The sequence below is a fragment of the Pholcus phalangioides genome, unplaced genomic scaffold (genome assembly GCF_987345545.1).
Source record: "Pholcus phalangioides strain wild (caught in Gottingen) unplaced genomic scaffold, Ppha-v1.0 ptg000018l_1, whole genome shotgun sequence".
NCBI classification, from domain to species: domain Eukaryota; kingdom Metazoa; phylum Arthropoda; class Arachnida; order Araneae; family Pholcidae; genus Pholcus; species Pholcus phalangioides.
In genome coordinates, this window is record NW_028301611.1 from 4,487,108 (window position 1) to 4,502,876 (window position 15,769).

A 15,769-nucleotide genomic window follows, 5' to 3' on the forward strand; every position below is an offset into this window, starting at 1 on the left:
TCTCAATGCAGATTGTAGACCACTGCATATAATCTGCAGCTATGTTACTGAAACAGGCTGGAATGAGAAAGAAAAATTTGTAAAATTCATTCTTAAAAAGTAATTTTTTAAAAGAAAAGCAGAAGGATAAGAATTCATTACTGGTATTACAAATAACTACAGTGCCAGAAATTTTCCAGTGCAGGTTGTATGATGGTGTTGCGGATTATAAAAGCAGGGAATTTCGGTAATGAAAATTTTAATCCCCCTTCATGTGGTTTATTTAAAATTTTGTTGACCTGTAATCGATTTATCAATCAAATTTCAACTACAACAGAGAATAATCAAAAAATACGAACCATTGCTGACTGAGAACAGTGGATAAAACACAGTATGAATCAACTCAAGGGTATTCTGTATCACTTCCATCAATTCACATACCTGTACTTTTGCTGAAAAACACATAAATCATTGCATGTGATAATACTTTAAATGTGAATTTTATCATGTAAACATTCCGAGTAAAATAATTGTAGCAACCTTTAAACTTGTAGTAAAAATGATATATTGGATTCTGAGGTCTACAATTAAAATGGCAAAATTTTCAATATAGTTACCTACCAGATTTTTCAGGCTTAAAAACATTCAAAGCTACACTCTGGAAAAGAAAACCAATTTGATCAAAAAAAGGTAGAATGAAACATAAATTAAGAGAGAATGTCTATTAATTTATTAGCAACATAATTTTGTTTTCAAAATGAAAATTTAAACTTTTTATTTCCTTAAGGTTTGTAAACATACTTCTAAAACATAAAAAAAAGAGTTCCTTATAAGCCCCTATAAGAGTCTAAGGCTTATACTTACACGTTTCTTCAATGCCTATGTAAAAAATGTTTCTATTCAATATATAACTTATTTTTTCCTATATAAATTAGTTAATTTCAGTGTTTCTACAATGTAACAATATACCCAAGTAATTTACATTTACTTTGCAAATACAAGTATAGTGCTTCAAAGACAACAAAAGTCTAATATTCCTATGTGTTTTTTATAAACAAGTTTAACTGAATACAGTAGGACCTTTTCCAAATCCAGACGATTCGGCCAAAACTTTTCTTTTTCAGCTGTTGACTTCCCTTTTTTTCTTTATCAAATTCTGTTTTCTAATACATACAAAATCCTTTTTCCCAATACATCTGTCATGTTATTCTTTTTTTTTTTTTTGCACCCCTTATTGCTGGCGTCCACTGCAATTTTCGAGATTCTGGGAAACAATGATGGGCATTGTGAGTCTTAATGTATGTTATTAGTCAGGCAGTCAGTTTGAATCAAAAGAACTTTTCTTTCTTCACTCTTTTTTCCTCTGTGCTGTACAGTTAACCTTAGTGTTTTAGAACTTGTCCAGCATTTAATTTTTAAATGTGATTATCTAAATGAATTTCTGAACATGCCCAAAACATCAAGTGATGTGGCAGGCACAAGTTGCACGTCGCACCCCAAGATGCTTTATGTATACATGAGAATGTTGCACTTTTTAAAAAGGTACAAAACAAAACACCAGTACGAATGTTGCTTGAAGAATATAGAATCGGAAAATCTACTGTTTATGTGATCTTCAGAAACAAATAATTTTCAGTTTTTTTTTCAATCTGAGCAGACTACAAAAAACCTTTAAAGAATAAGGATTTTTTTTATCTGTGATGGACATGGATAACAAGAAATGATAGGATAATTGGAAATAATGGTTTTTTAATTAAATGAAAAGCAGAAATGGTAAATGCAGGAAGTGCCAAATTGTCAATGTTACAGGAGAGCAAAAAACAAGTTTCAGGTACCATAGACCAACATCGTGAGATCTACTAACATGTTTTTCAACTACTTAGAGTGAATTGGACACACATCGTTTTCCAGGTTGGCAACCTTAGTATTTACATTTTGATGAAAATTTATTTTTTTCTTTTTGGTACTGACTGCATTTACCAATTCCGGTCTTCAAATTATCTGTTACTATATGTATATACAGGGTGCATACACAAGGGGTATGACATTTTACTGCAGAACCATTGATCCTAGAGGCATACTTCCAATTAAAAAATTTTCCAAATAACATATAGTACTCAAATATATGATTCATGTTTCGAAGGGCTGTATAGTTATTAAAATAAAAAAAATAACTTTTTATACAATCCCCGTGCCCCCCAAAATCTAATTAGGCAGTAGTTGTCCTGTCTTTCTTGATGCTAACAAAAGAAGCCCATGTTTCTAAGTGCAATATTCACTGAGATATTCAAATTCGAAAACCCAGAGAAAATTTGGGAATAACAGCTCTAAATGCGAAAAAACCATTTTACCCACATTTAATGCTGTTTTTTTCCCAAATTTCCTCCTTTCCTGAATTCAAATATCTGTGAATATTGCACTTAGAAACTTGAAATGTTTCTAGTTGGCATCAACTTTCTAATTAGGTTTTAGGGCACATGGGAACTATATAAAAAATTATTATTTTTATTTTAATAACTATACAACTCTTTGAAACATGAATGACGTATCTGAATACATCATGTTATTTCTTTCAGACCGAGCACAACTCAGGCCTATCAGCATGGGCAATTCACCGCGTAATGAGTTATGCCAGAAGTATAAGTGTGTGTACCTATCAGTCTGAGCAAGTATCTAGTGTGCCTGATTTTTCAGTGCTGCCATCTACACTTCAGAAGTGAGTGAAGTGTAATGATTGAATATTTGTACTGTTTGTTGGCTTGTTGCTGTCTGAGGCGAGACTATTTACAAATACAAATACAACGCCACAAAAGGCAAATTGCCCAACGAGGTGGCTGACTTAAGAACATCATGGATCCCTGAGCCATTTTTTTTTGGAGGCCCTACCTACTACTGCTACACTCCCCCCCCCCGCGGAACCCCCAACAAATCGGTGCATGCGGAAGTGTACGTGTAGTGAAACCTGACGTGAAGTTTTTTTTTGTGTTTCTCTGTAATGCTTGTTATGGGTAGTGCTGCCATCTGCCACCAATTTTTCAAACTATGAATGAAGTGTTATGATTGAACCACAGAAAACCAACTTCAGCCAACACTATACGTTATTTGCGAACTTGTTCTATTAGAACAAGTTTGATTCTAGAGTTATACTTCCAATTAAATTGGAAGTATAACTCTAGGATCAATGGTTCACCAGTAAGATGCTGTACCCCCCATTCGCTATGCACCCTATATATTGTTCTATTAATTTTTCCAAAGAAAAATATGAATTAAAATGCTCAGAGGTACATTACTGCTTTCAATATGAAAACTTGAGAAATAAAGGAAAAAAAAATTTCATCCATAACACGGAAGATTTCCTAATCCAGAATCACCTGGGTCCCGACGATTCCAGATTTGGGAGGTCCTACTGTATAATTAATTCAAATTTGAAAATACAGAACATTCATTTTTGGAATTTTCAAAATGTTTTTGCATTTTTGATACTCAAAAAATACATTAAAAACCTAAATATCAGCAAATCTTTATTTTTTTAAAATTTTCCATTTTTTTTTGCGAAGAAATAATTCACTTTGTTTGAATTTTTTTAGCCAAGATGTGTGTGAAGCAGGGTATATTTATTTTCACATACAAATTTTTTTTAAAGAATTACATAGCTAAATTTTATGTTGAAGCATACTTTTCCTGGAGGCACTTTCTCCTGGAAGAAATCTTAAATCCTTCCCCCCCCCCCCACTACCTTCCTGAAAGTTCAACTTTAAGTGCTGCCCTCTGATGACAGCCCCCTAAAGATCGTATTCACCATATTCGTAGTTCAAAACTTACACAATCTTTGGTGTCAGGACTGAACTGCCCGAGGCCAAAGGAAGGAAAAAATTCTACAGTGAGAAAAAGCAAATCTTCAATCATTACACTTTGTGAATAATTCAAAAAATAGATGGCAGCAAACTACTTCATGTTTAGGTTCACAACATATATACACACATTTCAACATGTACCAATTTGTTAGAAGTTCGACAGAAGAAAAGAGACGAGGTGCATGTGTGGTTTAGAAGTGATAAAAAGCAACCAACACATTTGTGGCACCAAGGTCACATGGCTGATTCATTTTAACACCTTGATAACTCTTTTGGGCAGCAAATTCAGAGTGAAAACTTAACAGCAACAAACCATACTTGCATGGTGACAGTGACGTATATATTTCCATGATGCTGCTATTTTAAATACAAAAAAAAAAAAAAAAAAAAAATTCACTCTTTTGAGTGGCAACACTATAGAAACCTATAAGCATTCCTATAATACATGTCAGCATGATTATGCCATGGTCCAAGGATTCCCTTTGCTGACTGATTGCCATAAAGTGTGAGGAATGGTTCCATTTAGTAAGTAAAAAAAAAAAAAATTAAATTTGGCAAATTTATATGTCACGAATAGCTTACTAATTTTGCTAACCCTTTCCCTCATTTTGCAAACATAAATTTATTTCTTTGGGTCTGACTAGTGATCCAATCGCTACAATATTCAAACGAAGACTACTAACCATGATTAGGTCCCATGATGACTAAAAAGGTTAGCAAATTAATTTTTCAAACATAAAAAAAACATCAAAAGAAATTGTACCTTTCTAGTAGCTAAAACATCTTGGAAAACTTTTTCTAGAGATGCATCAGAAAGGAACAAGATGCAGCACAATGGGCCAATAACATCCTGAAAAATAAAAGTTGTGAATTATAAAATTTATTTTTAAATACATACAAGCATGCTATACAGATTAGAAAAAAAATCAATTAAATTACAAGTTAAAATCTTCAAAGAAGACAAAAATACAGACAAAAAGTGAAACAGGAAACATTTGACATAGAAAAAAAAATCATTCAAACATGCCAATGAATTGACGAATTACTAGAATATTACATAAGCCGTCTTCTTTTACTTTTTTTTTAGCATTTTTCTATAAATAAAATTAAGAGTATAGGTCCTCTCCTCTCAAAAAAATCAGCAATAATGAAAAAAATATATATATTCACACTAAATTTGTTGTTTTTTAATTTTCTTCTATTTTGTCTACACTGTTCAATGGGAGGCAGTAATAACAAGTTTAATGTAAGGTATAAAATATTCAATCAATATTCCTTTGATATAACATACTTCAGCAACTAGTCTTTCGGATCTAAGAGCTTCCTTTGATCTCTGTGAAAAAAAATACATGAAAAAAACCTTTATTCACCAATGAAGTATACTACATATATATTCAATAAAAATTATTATATTATATAGAAAACACAAACCAAGAATAATAAATATTATTTCAAAAGTCAATCACAAATAAAATCAGTCCACGTATTCATTTTAAAACGCATTAAAAGATATGTTGTTATTTTGTGTGGCCACATACCATTAATTTTGTTTGCTCAAAGTTTGATCTTAAGTTCTAAAATGGCTATAACTTTTGAAATTAAAAGAAAAAGACATTGTAAATATCAAGCAAGTAAAAAATCATGACACTGTACATTAGGAGATAGAGATATTATATTGCATATGCAGTAATAGCACCTACTGTTACTGCACATGTAACTGATCCCTGCAGTGCAATGGCCTACCAAAAAAAAAAATCGCACTAATACACAGAGTGTCTACTCTTATTGATTAGCAGATTTCTAAGCCATCAAAAATCTTTTATAGCATACTTTTTTCAGTGTGAACAAGAATCAATGTCCATGGAGTGTTCACTGGTTTACTGTATATTACTTATGAGTAATGATTAGGGCTAGGATTTTTATGACATAAAAATCCAACAGAATATTCTCTATGAAAAAATGTATTTCTACCTTAAAAACCTGAACACGTCTTTATAAATAGGCTGACCATGTTTTTTGAGAAAAATATATGAAATTATGGAAAATCACCAATTACTCGCAAAGATAATGCTAAAAGTATACAAATAAAACTGCAGATTGTTGCTAATATCGCTGAAAAATTGCTTGTAACTATGGGAAATAAACTAGGAAAAAAGGGAGAGCTTATGGAAAAAAATCCCATTCATTGTACTGCTGAAATACCCAAAATAATGTTCTAAAAAATTAAAATATGCCTTAAATTCTGAAAATCCTGAAAAATACCTTAGAATTACTGAAAATCATGAAAAATGCTCTATCACATAAAAATAGCAAAATCATAAAAAAATATGCAAATTTATAGAAATCCTAGCCTTAGCATGCTTCAAGAGTATTATCATTACTATCTTTCTTAAATCTTAATACAGTGGATGCTGCTTATTCACATATCACAAATAATGTTATCATTCAGGTAATGTTATCACTTTTGCAAAGCACAGAACAGAGCCAACATCATAACATTAGAAAAATTCATTTGTAGTTATCAGGATTTAGGTTTATGTTATCAATTTTCTTTTTCCATCAAAAGTTTTTTTTTCTTGCATATTTTGAAAAGTTGACCCATTTTCATATGCCTTTTAGTTGAATGGGACGCATGGTTATGGTTCTCGCTACCATGCTTTTTTAAACCACTTTACAATCAAAGGATGTATATTGGATGTATATGGATATTGCATCCAAATGCCAGTGGAATGAATTCAAATAAATTCACTCTGTTTTCTTTCCTCTCTCTTGGTCATCCTGAAGCTTTGTTGCCACCTCACAATTTTTTTCTTTTGGTTTTTTGTACATCCTAATAGTGATGTTTTTCCTCACATATGACGTATCCTTCTTATAAAAATGAAAGAGAACAGGTAGGAAGAGGATGAAAAGAAATTTAGCTTTGTACCTACATTCTTATCATCTTATCTTTTATACTGTCTTACTCTTTCATTTGTGTTTTTTTTCCCCTTTTTTTAACATGCAGTTAGGTTTGGACAAGGTTACTATATTTCCTGCTGATTTCTCAATTAGGGAGCATCCAAATTTCTTACAAATTCACTTATAAGCACAGGGGTTAATATAGTTATTAATCGGTTAATTGTTACCAGAAAACCAAGAGTCCTAATGTGATCACAATGAGCACCATTCATTGCATTGAGTATATAACAAAAAATTTTGAGATCAAAACAGATTGAAATTGTGGGAAAGATGATGTGTGACAGAAAAAACAAATTATTTGTTATCATAACTTTTAGTGTATAATAGAATCTCACCTGCAACAGCACATGCTGGAAATGGCGGGTAGAGACCCACTGCTTATTTATGATAGGAAAACTGGACAAGATATTTTGTCGAGAATAAACAGGATCCAAAACCAGGAGAGAATGGGTATGTCTGGCCAATAAAAAGAGCTTAAGAGCACTGAGGTAGTCCTTTATTTCAATGCAACTCCAAATCTGAAATATAAAAAAAAAAATATTGATAAAAATGGTTGATTACACTGCAGAAAGCAGTTATTGTGTTTAACAAAAACTACTTTGAAAATATTTGTAATTATTCATAAGAAAACTTTTAAAAAACATTTTCTGCATTTGTCAAAATTATCTGATTTTTAATAATGTTTGTTTTCTTTTCATGTATTGACTGACTCAAGGAAATAGAAATAAAGTTCATATTTGGAACCAAAACATTAAAGCAAGATTTATAGAAAGATTTCAAATGATTTGAGAACAGCTAGGCACGTGAGTAATGATTATATATACCTTTGCTGGACAGTCCATCAAAATCTTTATCATGGCAGCAATTATGAAAAGATTCTCATTTTGCTTCTTCCTGCGAAAGAAATAGATAACAACAATTATTAATTTAAAAAAGAAATCCCATGAAGAGCCATTATTGTAACGGTTTAGCAGATAGAGTAAATAATCAAAATTTTCCTCAGCACTGGCAAAGACATTTGTACTGAAAAACAAAACAAGAAATGTACAATTGCTTCAACTGCTACCTTCTAAAACAACACTGATTGAATTGACATATAAATAGATGTGAAACCACAGTTAAAACCACAGCTTAATGTAAATCATAGCATCCAACCATTACACAGATGCCAAATTTGAATATTTGAATCTAAGATTATCAGAACCAAGCACTAATGGGGGGAGGGGGGATTATAGAAAATTACAAGAGATTATTGCAAAACCACAGATCAACGGCAAATACAACTGCTAATTATTTATAATCTGATTTAGAATGAATAGAGTCTTTACTTCTCTGCCACTTTTGATTTTATGGTTTCCATCATGCTAGACTTTCGACTGGTTTTTTGTAGTTGATCACAATGTTTTCCTACTGCCAAGATATGGAAGGCCACCTGAAAGACATCAGCTTATGAGTCATACCTCTATTTTCTTGACTTTTGAAGAAAGATAAATAAGATAATAATATAAATTTTTTTAAATTCATCATTATTGCTATTATTCCCACTTCTTTTTTTGCTATTGTGAATGAACTCATAATGAATGTACTTATCTATTGGCACAAAACTTAGAAAAAATTTCATATTTGTAAATGTGCTTTGAATTCTTAACATATCAAATAATTTGAAGAGGTCTGAATTTTTCCCCCAAATATGCTTTTTCTAACACTAATTTTCGTAACATAGTGCTAACTTTAGTTGAAATTGAGGATCATGTCACAAAAATTGATCGAAACTCAAACACTTATTCTTTACAAAGTACTAAAAAGCAGAATATGCAAAGATTTGTGACATACATTGCAGAACAATCAATTATAGGAAGGGAGAAGTCCTATCGCTCTCGTTTGGATAAGAGCGTCCTCTGGTAATATGTATGGAGCTATGAGTCATTGGACGGATAAGTGAATGCTCCACTGAAGTAGTAGACGTTGAGGAGAGACCAAATGTGGGAGCCCCCCCCCATGCTGACACTATAGTTGTTCATCTTTTCTTTTATGTAATGTCATAGTTAACCAAGAATTTATAAATGGAATAAACTGTTTGAGTATCCAATTAAATGTGCTTATGTCATAGATGAGTAATCCTTCCCCCCACTATTACGTAAAAGAACACTATCATGGGAAATTTTACTGCACATCATTTCCAGTCAGCAGAGGACTCGTTGCAGAACAATGCAAAACATTCTGCTTTGGGGACAAAGTATATGAAGCAAACAAATAAAATAGGGTCTATGAATAGGTTTTGTTCAAACAAACCCAACAGTACCTCCCCCCCCGCTTCATGTGAATTCTTCGGGTTGGATACTGACATGTGTGTGTGTCACAACTAATTACTTTTGTTAGCCTGAAAGATTGGAGGGCAGAAAGAAAAATCTTAACAAATGCTTAATTCTTACACATATGAAACCGCAAACATTTTTTATAATTTCTGAACATTTGAACAGATCTCGCAAGTTCAAATAACCATCCATACAAAACGAACAATGATACCTTTTCCGATGTAAGCTTCATTTCTGTAATGGTATCAGCTGCTTCCATCAAATCCCGATATCTTTCACTGAAATTAAATAAAATAGCAAATATAAAACTCTTTTTGAAATAAATATTTTTAATATAGCATGAAAGTTCAAAAATAAAATTGGATGATTACATTCTTTAAAACAAAAAATTACTACAGTAGTAAAAGTCTGCTCGCTAACATAACTGCAGTAATTTCAAATACATATGAAGCTAATACATATAATCCCTGACTAGTAATATTTACAGCATCTTTTTCAAAGAGCAGTTGGGATACAACAAGTATTTTAAAAAATGATCTGAACAAAATAATTTTGCCAAAGATAACTGTGGATCACACAGGTGCAAGTTAAAAGAATAAAAAAAAAGTGTCCAAATGTATCTTTCAAATGTCAAAAATATGTCCCATCACTCAAGATTTATTTAGTAATGGTTTGTGGTTTGTAATACAGATTATTATCTAAATGTGAACCTATGCCCCCTCAAAGATTTAAAAATGATCTTGTAGCTCCTTGACATAGGAATCAACAGATCAACACAACGTCAAAGAGAAAAAAACTTTGTCTCCATCTGTGTAATGTCGCAAAAGTAACTTTTTTTTTAAATGATGGCAACAAAAGCTTTATTTGTCACCTGCATGCCTCTGTTGCTTGGAGGAAAACAATACTGAACAATATTCTGTCTGCACTACAACCCACCTATTGCGTCTATACAGTTCAGCCTTTTGCTTCAATTTGATTCTCAGCCTGTGATAGTGTCTTGTCTGTACTTCTGTTATTTCTCTCTTGGGTGTGCAATGGTGTCATTGCAGTCAAAATGAAAGCATAAAATGTTAACTATTATTTTGTTCCCGAAAATGAGATTATTAAAAAGCTAGAGAAAGGTGGAAAGTTGGTTGACCTTGTCAGAGAGTATGCTCCCCCCTCCTGTGCGACATCAGTTTTTTTACTCCAATAGAATAATATAGTTACAATATAAATAATCACACAATTCTTTTGTAACAAAAAAGAAATGTAGGCATACAGATTCATAATGCGAACTCATTTTAGTAAAAATGAATAAAATAAAAAATATTCTAAATTTCCATATATAAAGGTCCATTCATTTCTGGCTTTGTATGGTGTTTTGTTAACAAAAATATGGTGTACAGTGGTTTAAATAATTTGAATGAATTTTTTTGAAGACTTTAAGTAATCCAGTGTTTTTGGCAATCCTGCATATCCCTGGTCTGATATGAACCAGATTGCAGAGAGTTCTACTGTAGAATGCAAATCTAAATGAGGAATTGCTGTTATCATGTCCCTTCAGATAATTCATTTGAATTTGGAAAAATTACCGGAAACTATAAGCTGAAAAAAATTAGCTAACTGCAGCATTATAAGCAGATTTTACTCACATATAAATACAATGAGATTTCGATACGACGATACTCTGTGAACCAAGAAAAAATATTGTTGAAGAGGCGGTTATCATTGAGAAGTAGAATTTTATCACTTGGTGGCATAAAATTTATGTTGTTGTTGACATCTATTCTGAATTAGCATTGTTAGTACTATGATGAAAAGCATTTATAAGAAAATATATTCATTTGCAGCAGAAAATTCCGACTGATAAGTTGATGAATAAAATCAAGTTGGTTGTGTAACCCTGTAAAGTAATTTTTTGCACATTACTTTTGTGTACTACACAAGAAGTAGCTTCACATCTGCATTAACCCATATTTTACCATCATCCTATATATAGGACAACAGCTTTAAATGGTCACAGCGCAACTACAAACACTTATTTTTCTTATTTCAATATTTAAAAATTAATATTAATGATAAACTAATGTATGAACATCACTTGAAGTAATTTAAATAAGAAATAATTTTTTTATACACGTTTCATTTCGAAATTTTCTACTTTTTAAAATAAATTAACTCAATATGCTATACCTGAAACATTTTGCTGGAACAAAAGAAAATTGCATGCGTTTCTGTTACTGATATTTGCTGTATTTGATGAAATAAAAAACATCCGTGAAAATTTACTTAGACGGTGTATTGTAACCATTTTTGTCACTGCCCAATACATAGGACAATGGTAAGTTGTAAGGCCACAACTAGGGTGGAGCAGGCAGGTCTGGTGCTCCAGGCGCTGAACCAGAAGGGGGCGCCAAATTCCCCCTTCAACTGCTTCTTCTACATTACAAAGGGCGCCAAAATGCCAGTTTGCCCGAATGACAAAGTATCTAGCTGCAGCCCTGGTAAGTTGAACTGCTATCTGTTAGCCATCAGCAGTGGAATATAATGCTATATATTTCTTGTCTTCTATCATATTCAGAAAGTTTTTGCCCCCAGAGGATTATTCTTATCATCAGCAAAAGCGGGTGGAGAATTATATTCCAGTTTTCTATGAATATATATCAAGTAGTGTCTAGGTGAGAAAGCTATTAAATAGAACAGTTATTTTTCATGGAGAAAGATAACTGCTTTTGCATCAGATACATGATTTGTGTGAAAAAGAACCACCAAGATTATCTGTTTTTTGAGTGGTACTATTTAAAAAATCCAAACATGTCTCGGAAATTTTTTACAGCAGAAATTAAGGGGTTTTAAATTATTTCATGTGTTCAGACTATGACAATTCAAAGCTAGAAATGGTAATTTTGTCTCCAAATCCATTGCTGCAAATCCAGATGTGGTTAGTGATAAATTAGACATTGATGATTCAGTTACATGAAACAGCAAATAGATGGTATTTGATGATTTACTATATGAAAAAATCACAGGAACAACTGAAATCTTGAATGAAAATGAAGAAGAAACAGATGAGAAAAATGCAAACAGAAATTCAAATCTACACAGAAGTCTATGTGTTGTGAAACAATCCATGAGCATAAATTGAATAATGAATCCTAGTTCACCACAAAATTTGAAGCTGCAATTCAGCCTCTGCTGTGAGTTTTATAATTTAATTTAAATAAGGCAATAATATCTCCAGAAATGTTCAACCAGTAAAAATCTCATATTTAGTTAAATAGCAGGTTAGTAATACAGAAGTCTTTGATTCTAAAAACTGTGCACCCATAACAGGGAAAATAAAATTAATACAAAATATTATACACCATTCGAACATGATATAAATCATTATATATGTTATTTACTATACATAAATTTAGGTCAGAATTTGAATAAAAAAAGGCAGTACATATAAAAATATACTCACCCTACCATCTGCCTCAGCTCTTCTTTTTTATGTTCAATATCATTTCTGAAATTAAAGCAATTAATAGAATTCCCATAGAGTATATATACATGCTACTATATCTACACTAAGAAAGAAAAGTATTTGAATTCGAGAATATTTAAACAGTAGCTAACATATAGATGTAAATTGGGTTTAATATCTGAGAAAAGATGTAAAGCTAAGTGAGAGTGCTATAAAAAGGAAGTAATTGATAGAAGGCTAAAATGAACTACTTCAAAATTGGATAAATGGGAATTTACAGGAAGATGAGATACTAAAGATTCTTTTTTATTTTATGCTACATACAAAACCAATAACAGCTTTAGTCTATTAAAGCTGGCGTTGACACACTGCAGTTGAGTTTGTAGATGTCCTCAGTGCCATTTGTGTCTTGGTCAGCTTATTTTTGTGTCTCACACATGCAGATTAAAAATATATGATTCTGAAATGTCCAGACTGTTTACCCCCCCCCCCCTTCTTCAGAAAAATTTTCCCCCATTGCCCCCCACCCCAAACAAAAGCTAACCCATAGTAGGATCCTATGTTATACTTGTAGCTTCTACCGCCCCATTGGACCATTCCATCACCCCCCCAGGGAAGTTGACACCCATGTTGGGAAACACTGGTTTAGATTGATGCAAAGAGTTGCACTGAAATAATGCTGTACTCCAAAAACACAGGCTTCTTTTTTTTCCCTCACTGCATTTCGTATTAGTTGAATCTTTCACTTTACGTGAAATGGTTTGAAAAATTTCAGAAAGAGAAGTGGAGGTACATGTGGAAAAATATTTCATGGTGGACATGAAATAATTGGGCTAGAGTCACGGTAATTTGCATGATTGGCAATGAAATTCTGCTCACAAAGTGGATGTTTTATGTGAGTGCATTTAGCCATGTCAATAGAAATGTTTGTTAGCCAAGGCGGAAAAATCATGAAAAAATTTTTATTAGCCAAAAAATTCATAAGCTGGTGTTCGTAGGCCAGGGTATCACAATATACAGACAGACCTGACCACTGACTGCCCAGAGAGAGAGATGGGATGGTTTACGCTCTTTCCCAAAGGGATGGACAGTCTCGGAGAGCTCACAATATACAAGATGGCTAACAATCCTAGGCTCTTCCCATGTTTTGTTTGAGTAACTGTCTCTGATTGCCTGAGGTGCTTATAGGAATTTTTTTTTTTTTTTTGATGATCTGTGTATTATTTCCCCTATTTCTGCCATTCTGTGTGGAAGTGTTTTATCTATTTTTACTGTTCTGAAGGTAAAAGACTTTACTACTTCACCAAACACCACCTCTGGCCATATTGCTGTATTACAATTTAATGCCAGTTGGGTTAGAAATGAAGGTGCCATCTATCGGTGGTTGCTACAAGCTCATTAGAGAAAATATCTTATCTGTATTCTCCCTTGTGTTTGAACCTGGGCAATGACAGAAACCTTCACGGTGGTAGACAAGCATCTTGCCACCACCCTACTCGGGTGTGACGTATAACACTGGTCCACAGTTCCTTGCAATATATTTTATGCAATACATTTTAATTTTGTATTGATTAATTTATTGTTTGCTTAGGCATTGATCCAGAGCATTGTCGGGAGAGGAAACTAATTGTGCAGGTTTGTCTAAGCTCTCATTTGCTTCAAAAAAAAAAATTAATTAGCTGAATTGATGCATAATAAAATAAAATATTACCTGAGTTTTCTTTCAGTTTCTTGTATTTCTTTGATGGTATGTTGCTCGAAGAGGGTGTCAGTAGACATCTTCAAAAATTATCTGTAATAAATATGTGCTGTTTTATGGCATTTACAATCAATATAAGAAAAGAATAGCAATGAAATTAAATAAAATATATCATAGGCTATCTAGATATCATGTGAGATTCAGTCATGAGGAAAATTGTGATTTAATATTAGCTTATAGCTGGGCTGAACAAATCCCAGGTGCCCCCAAAGCAGAATATGCTGGAATTTGTGATGTGCTACGCAGAACAATCTGCAAGAATTTTAAGAAAAGTGTAGAAAACACTATTATGGTGATTTTTACTGCATGACATTTCCATTCAGCTGAATGCTCATTGTAGAACAATCCAAAACATTCTTCTTTGGGGCCCAGGTGTCAGGTCGCCATGGTGACTAAAATTTTTAGAGGTTGTTGCCAGGGCCGTCATTTCAACTTTTTCCAGGGGGGGGGCGGCAAAGCACATGTACTCAATGTATGTATATACATATTTGTATATAAATATACCATTTTTGGTGCATTTTCAAAAGCCGGGGGGGGGGACGCAATAGCCTCCATGCCCCCCCCTAAATGATGGGCCTGGTTGTTGCTAAAACGGAGTAAATGTCTAAACTGGTGTCTATGGGTGACACAAAATTTTCTGATTTCATTAGGCTAAATTTTTTTAACATGGGAAAAGTTGAAGAAAACTATTTAGTATCGTTTTTTTTTTTAGAAAAATACTGTGTTTGGTTCTTAAGAAATTGAACTGGTGTCTAAATATTTTTTTGATTTGTCAAGTCTTGGCTTATATAAAATAATAAATACTGGGGAATTGAAAAAATCCATTTGTTTAGCAATAATGAAACTGAAAATAATTGTGGAATCTGAGGTTGAAAAAGCTAGGCCCCAAACAAGTATAATTATATATGACAACATCCAGTCTTCCGTATATCTTGTATAATTATATAGCAGTATTAATGAATTAAAAATTTGCCATCATTTACTGAAATTTCACATCTGCTAATTTGACGGGCTATAGAGCTGTGGGCTCCACAATACTAATGCCGGGCTGGACAAATAACAAAAAAAATCTCAGCGCCAGAACAATTTTTTAGGTGCCAAACTTTTTTTATTTGAAGAGAAAGGTCAGAAACAATGGTTTTTTTTTACTTTTTTCAGGGCAGAGTGGGTCCATTTTCCATGTCGGTAGATATATAGGCCTACTGCTATAAATTCCAAATATTTTGTGCTACTCTCAGCTTGCAATTCAGTAACTACACAAAGTAAATTTTATACTAATTCCAATTTTGTAATCGCCATGGTAACCTAGGATTTGTCCAGTCTTGTCCTCATGCAAGATGAAGCAATAGGCCTAGCTCATATACTCGTAAGAAACTGCATGCTCAGAGACTTATTGGCACAAACTTCACAGATGGCAAATGCTGAAAATTTTTCAGAACTCAACCCCAGTGAC

General features: G+C 32.7%; 1 protein-coding gene across 4 annotated transcripts in view; it reads right to left on the reverse strand.

Annotated features, from left to right (window-relative positions):
• Cog1 (conserved oligomeric Golgi complex subunit 1) overlaps nt 1-15,769 on the reverse strand; it is a 50,489-nt gene that overhangs the window by 33,680 nt on the left and 1,040 nt on the right. For 2 of the 4 annotated variants that reach the window (XM_089247603.1, XM_089247601.1), the window contains exons 2-12: nt 14,269-14,349; nt 12,555-12,599; nt 9,318-9,384; nt 8,120-8,223; nt 7,616-7,685; nt 7,127-7,309; nt 5,125-5,166; nt 4,597-4,683; nt 844-858; nt 601-637; nt 339-431 (exon numbers count right to left, since the gene is read on the reverse strand). In XM_089247603.1, coding sequence (XP_089103729.1) covers nt 339-431; nt 601-637; nt 844-858; nt 4,597-4,683; nt 5,125-5,166; nt 7,127-7,309; nt 7,616-7,685; nt 8,120-8,223; nt 9,318-9,384; nt 12,555-12,599; nt 14,269-14,336 — 811 coding nt within the window. In that variant the 5' untranslated portion in view covers nt 14,337-14,349. The remainder of the gene's footprint in view (nt 1-338; nt 432-600; nt 638-843; nt 859-4,596; nt 4,684-5,124; nt 5,167-7,126; nt 7,310-7,615; nt 7,686-8,119; nt 8,224-9,317; nt 9,385-12,554; nt 12,600-14,268; nt 14,350-15,769) is intronic. The other 2 variants (XM_089247604.1, XM_089247602.1) reach the window with 1 other exon arrangement.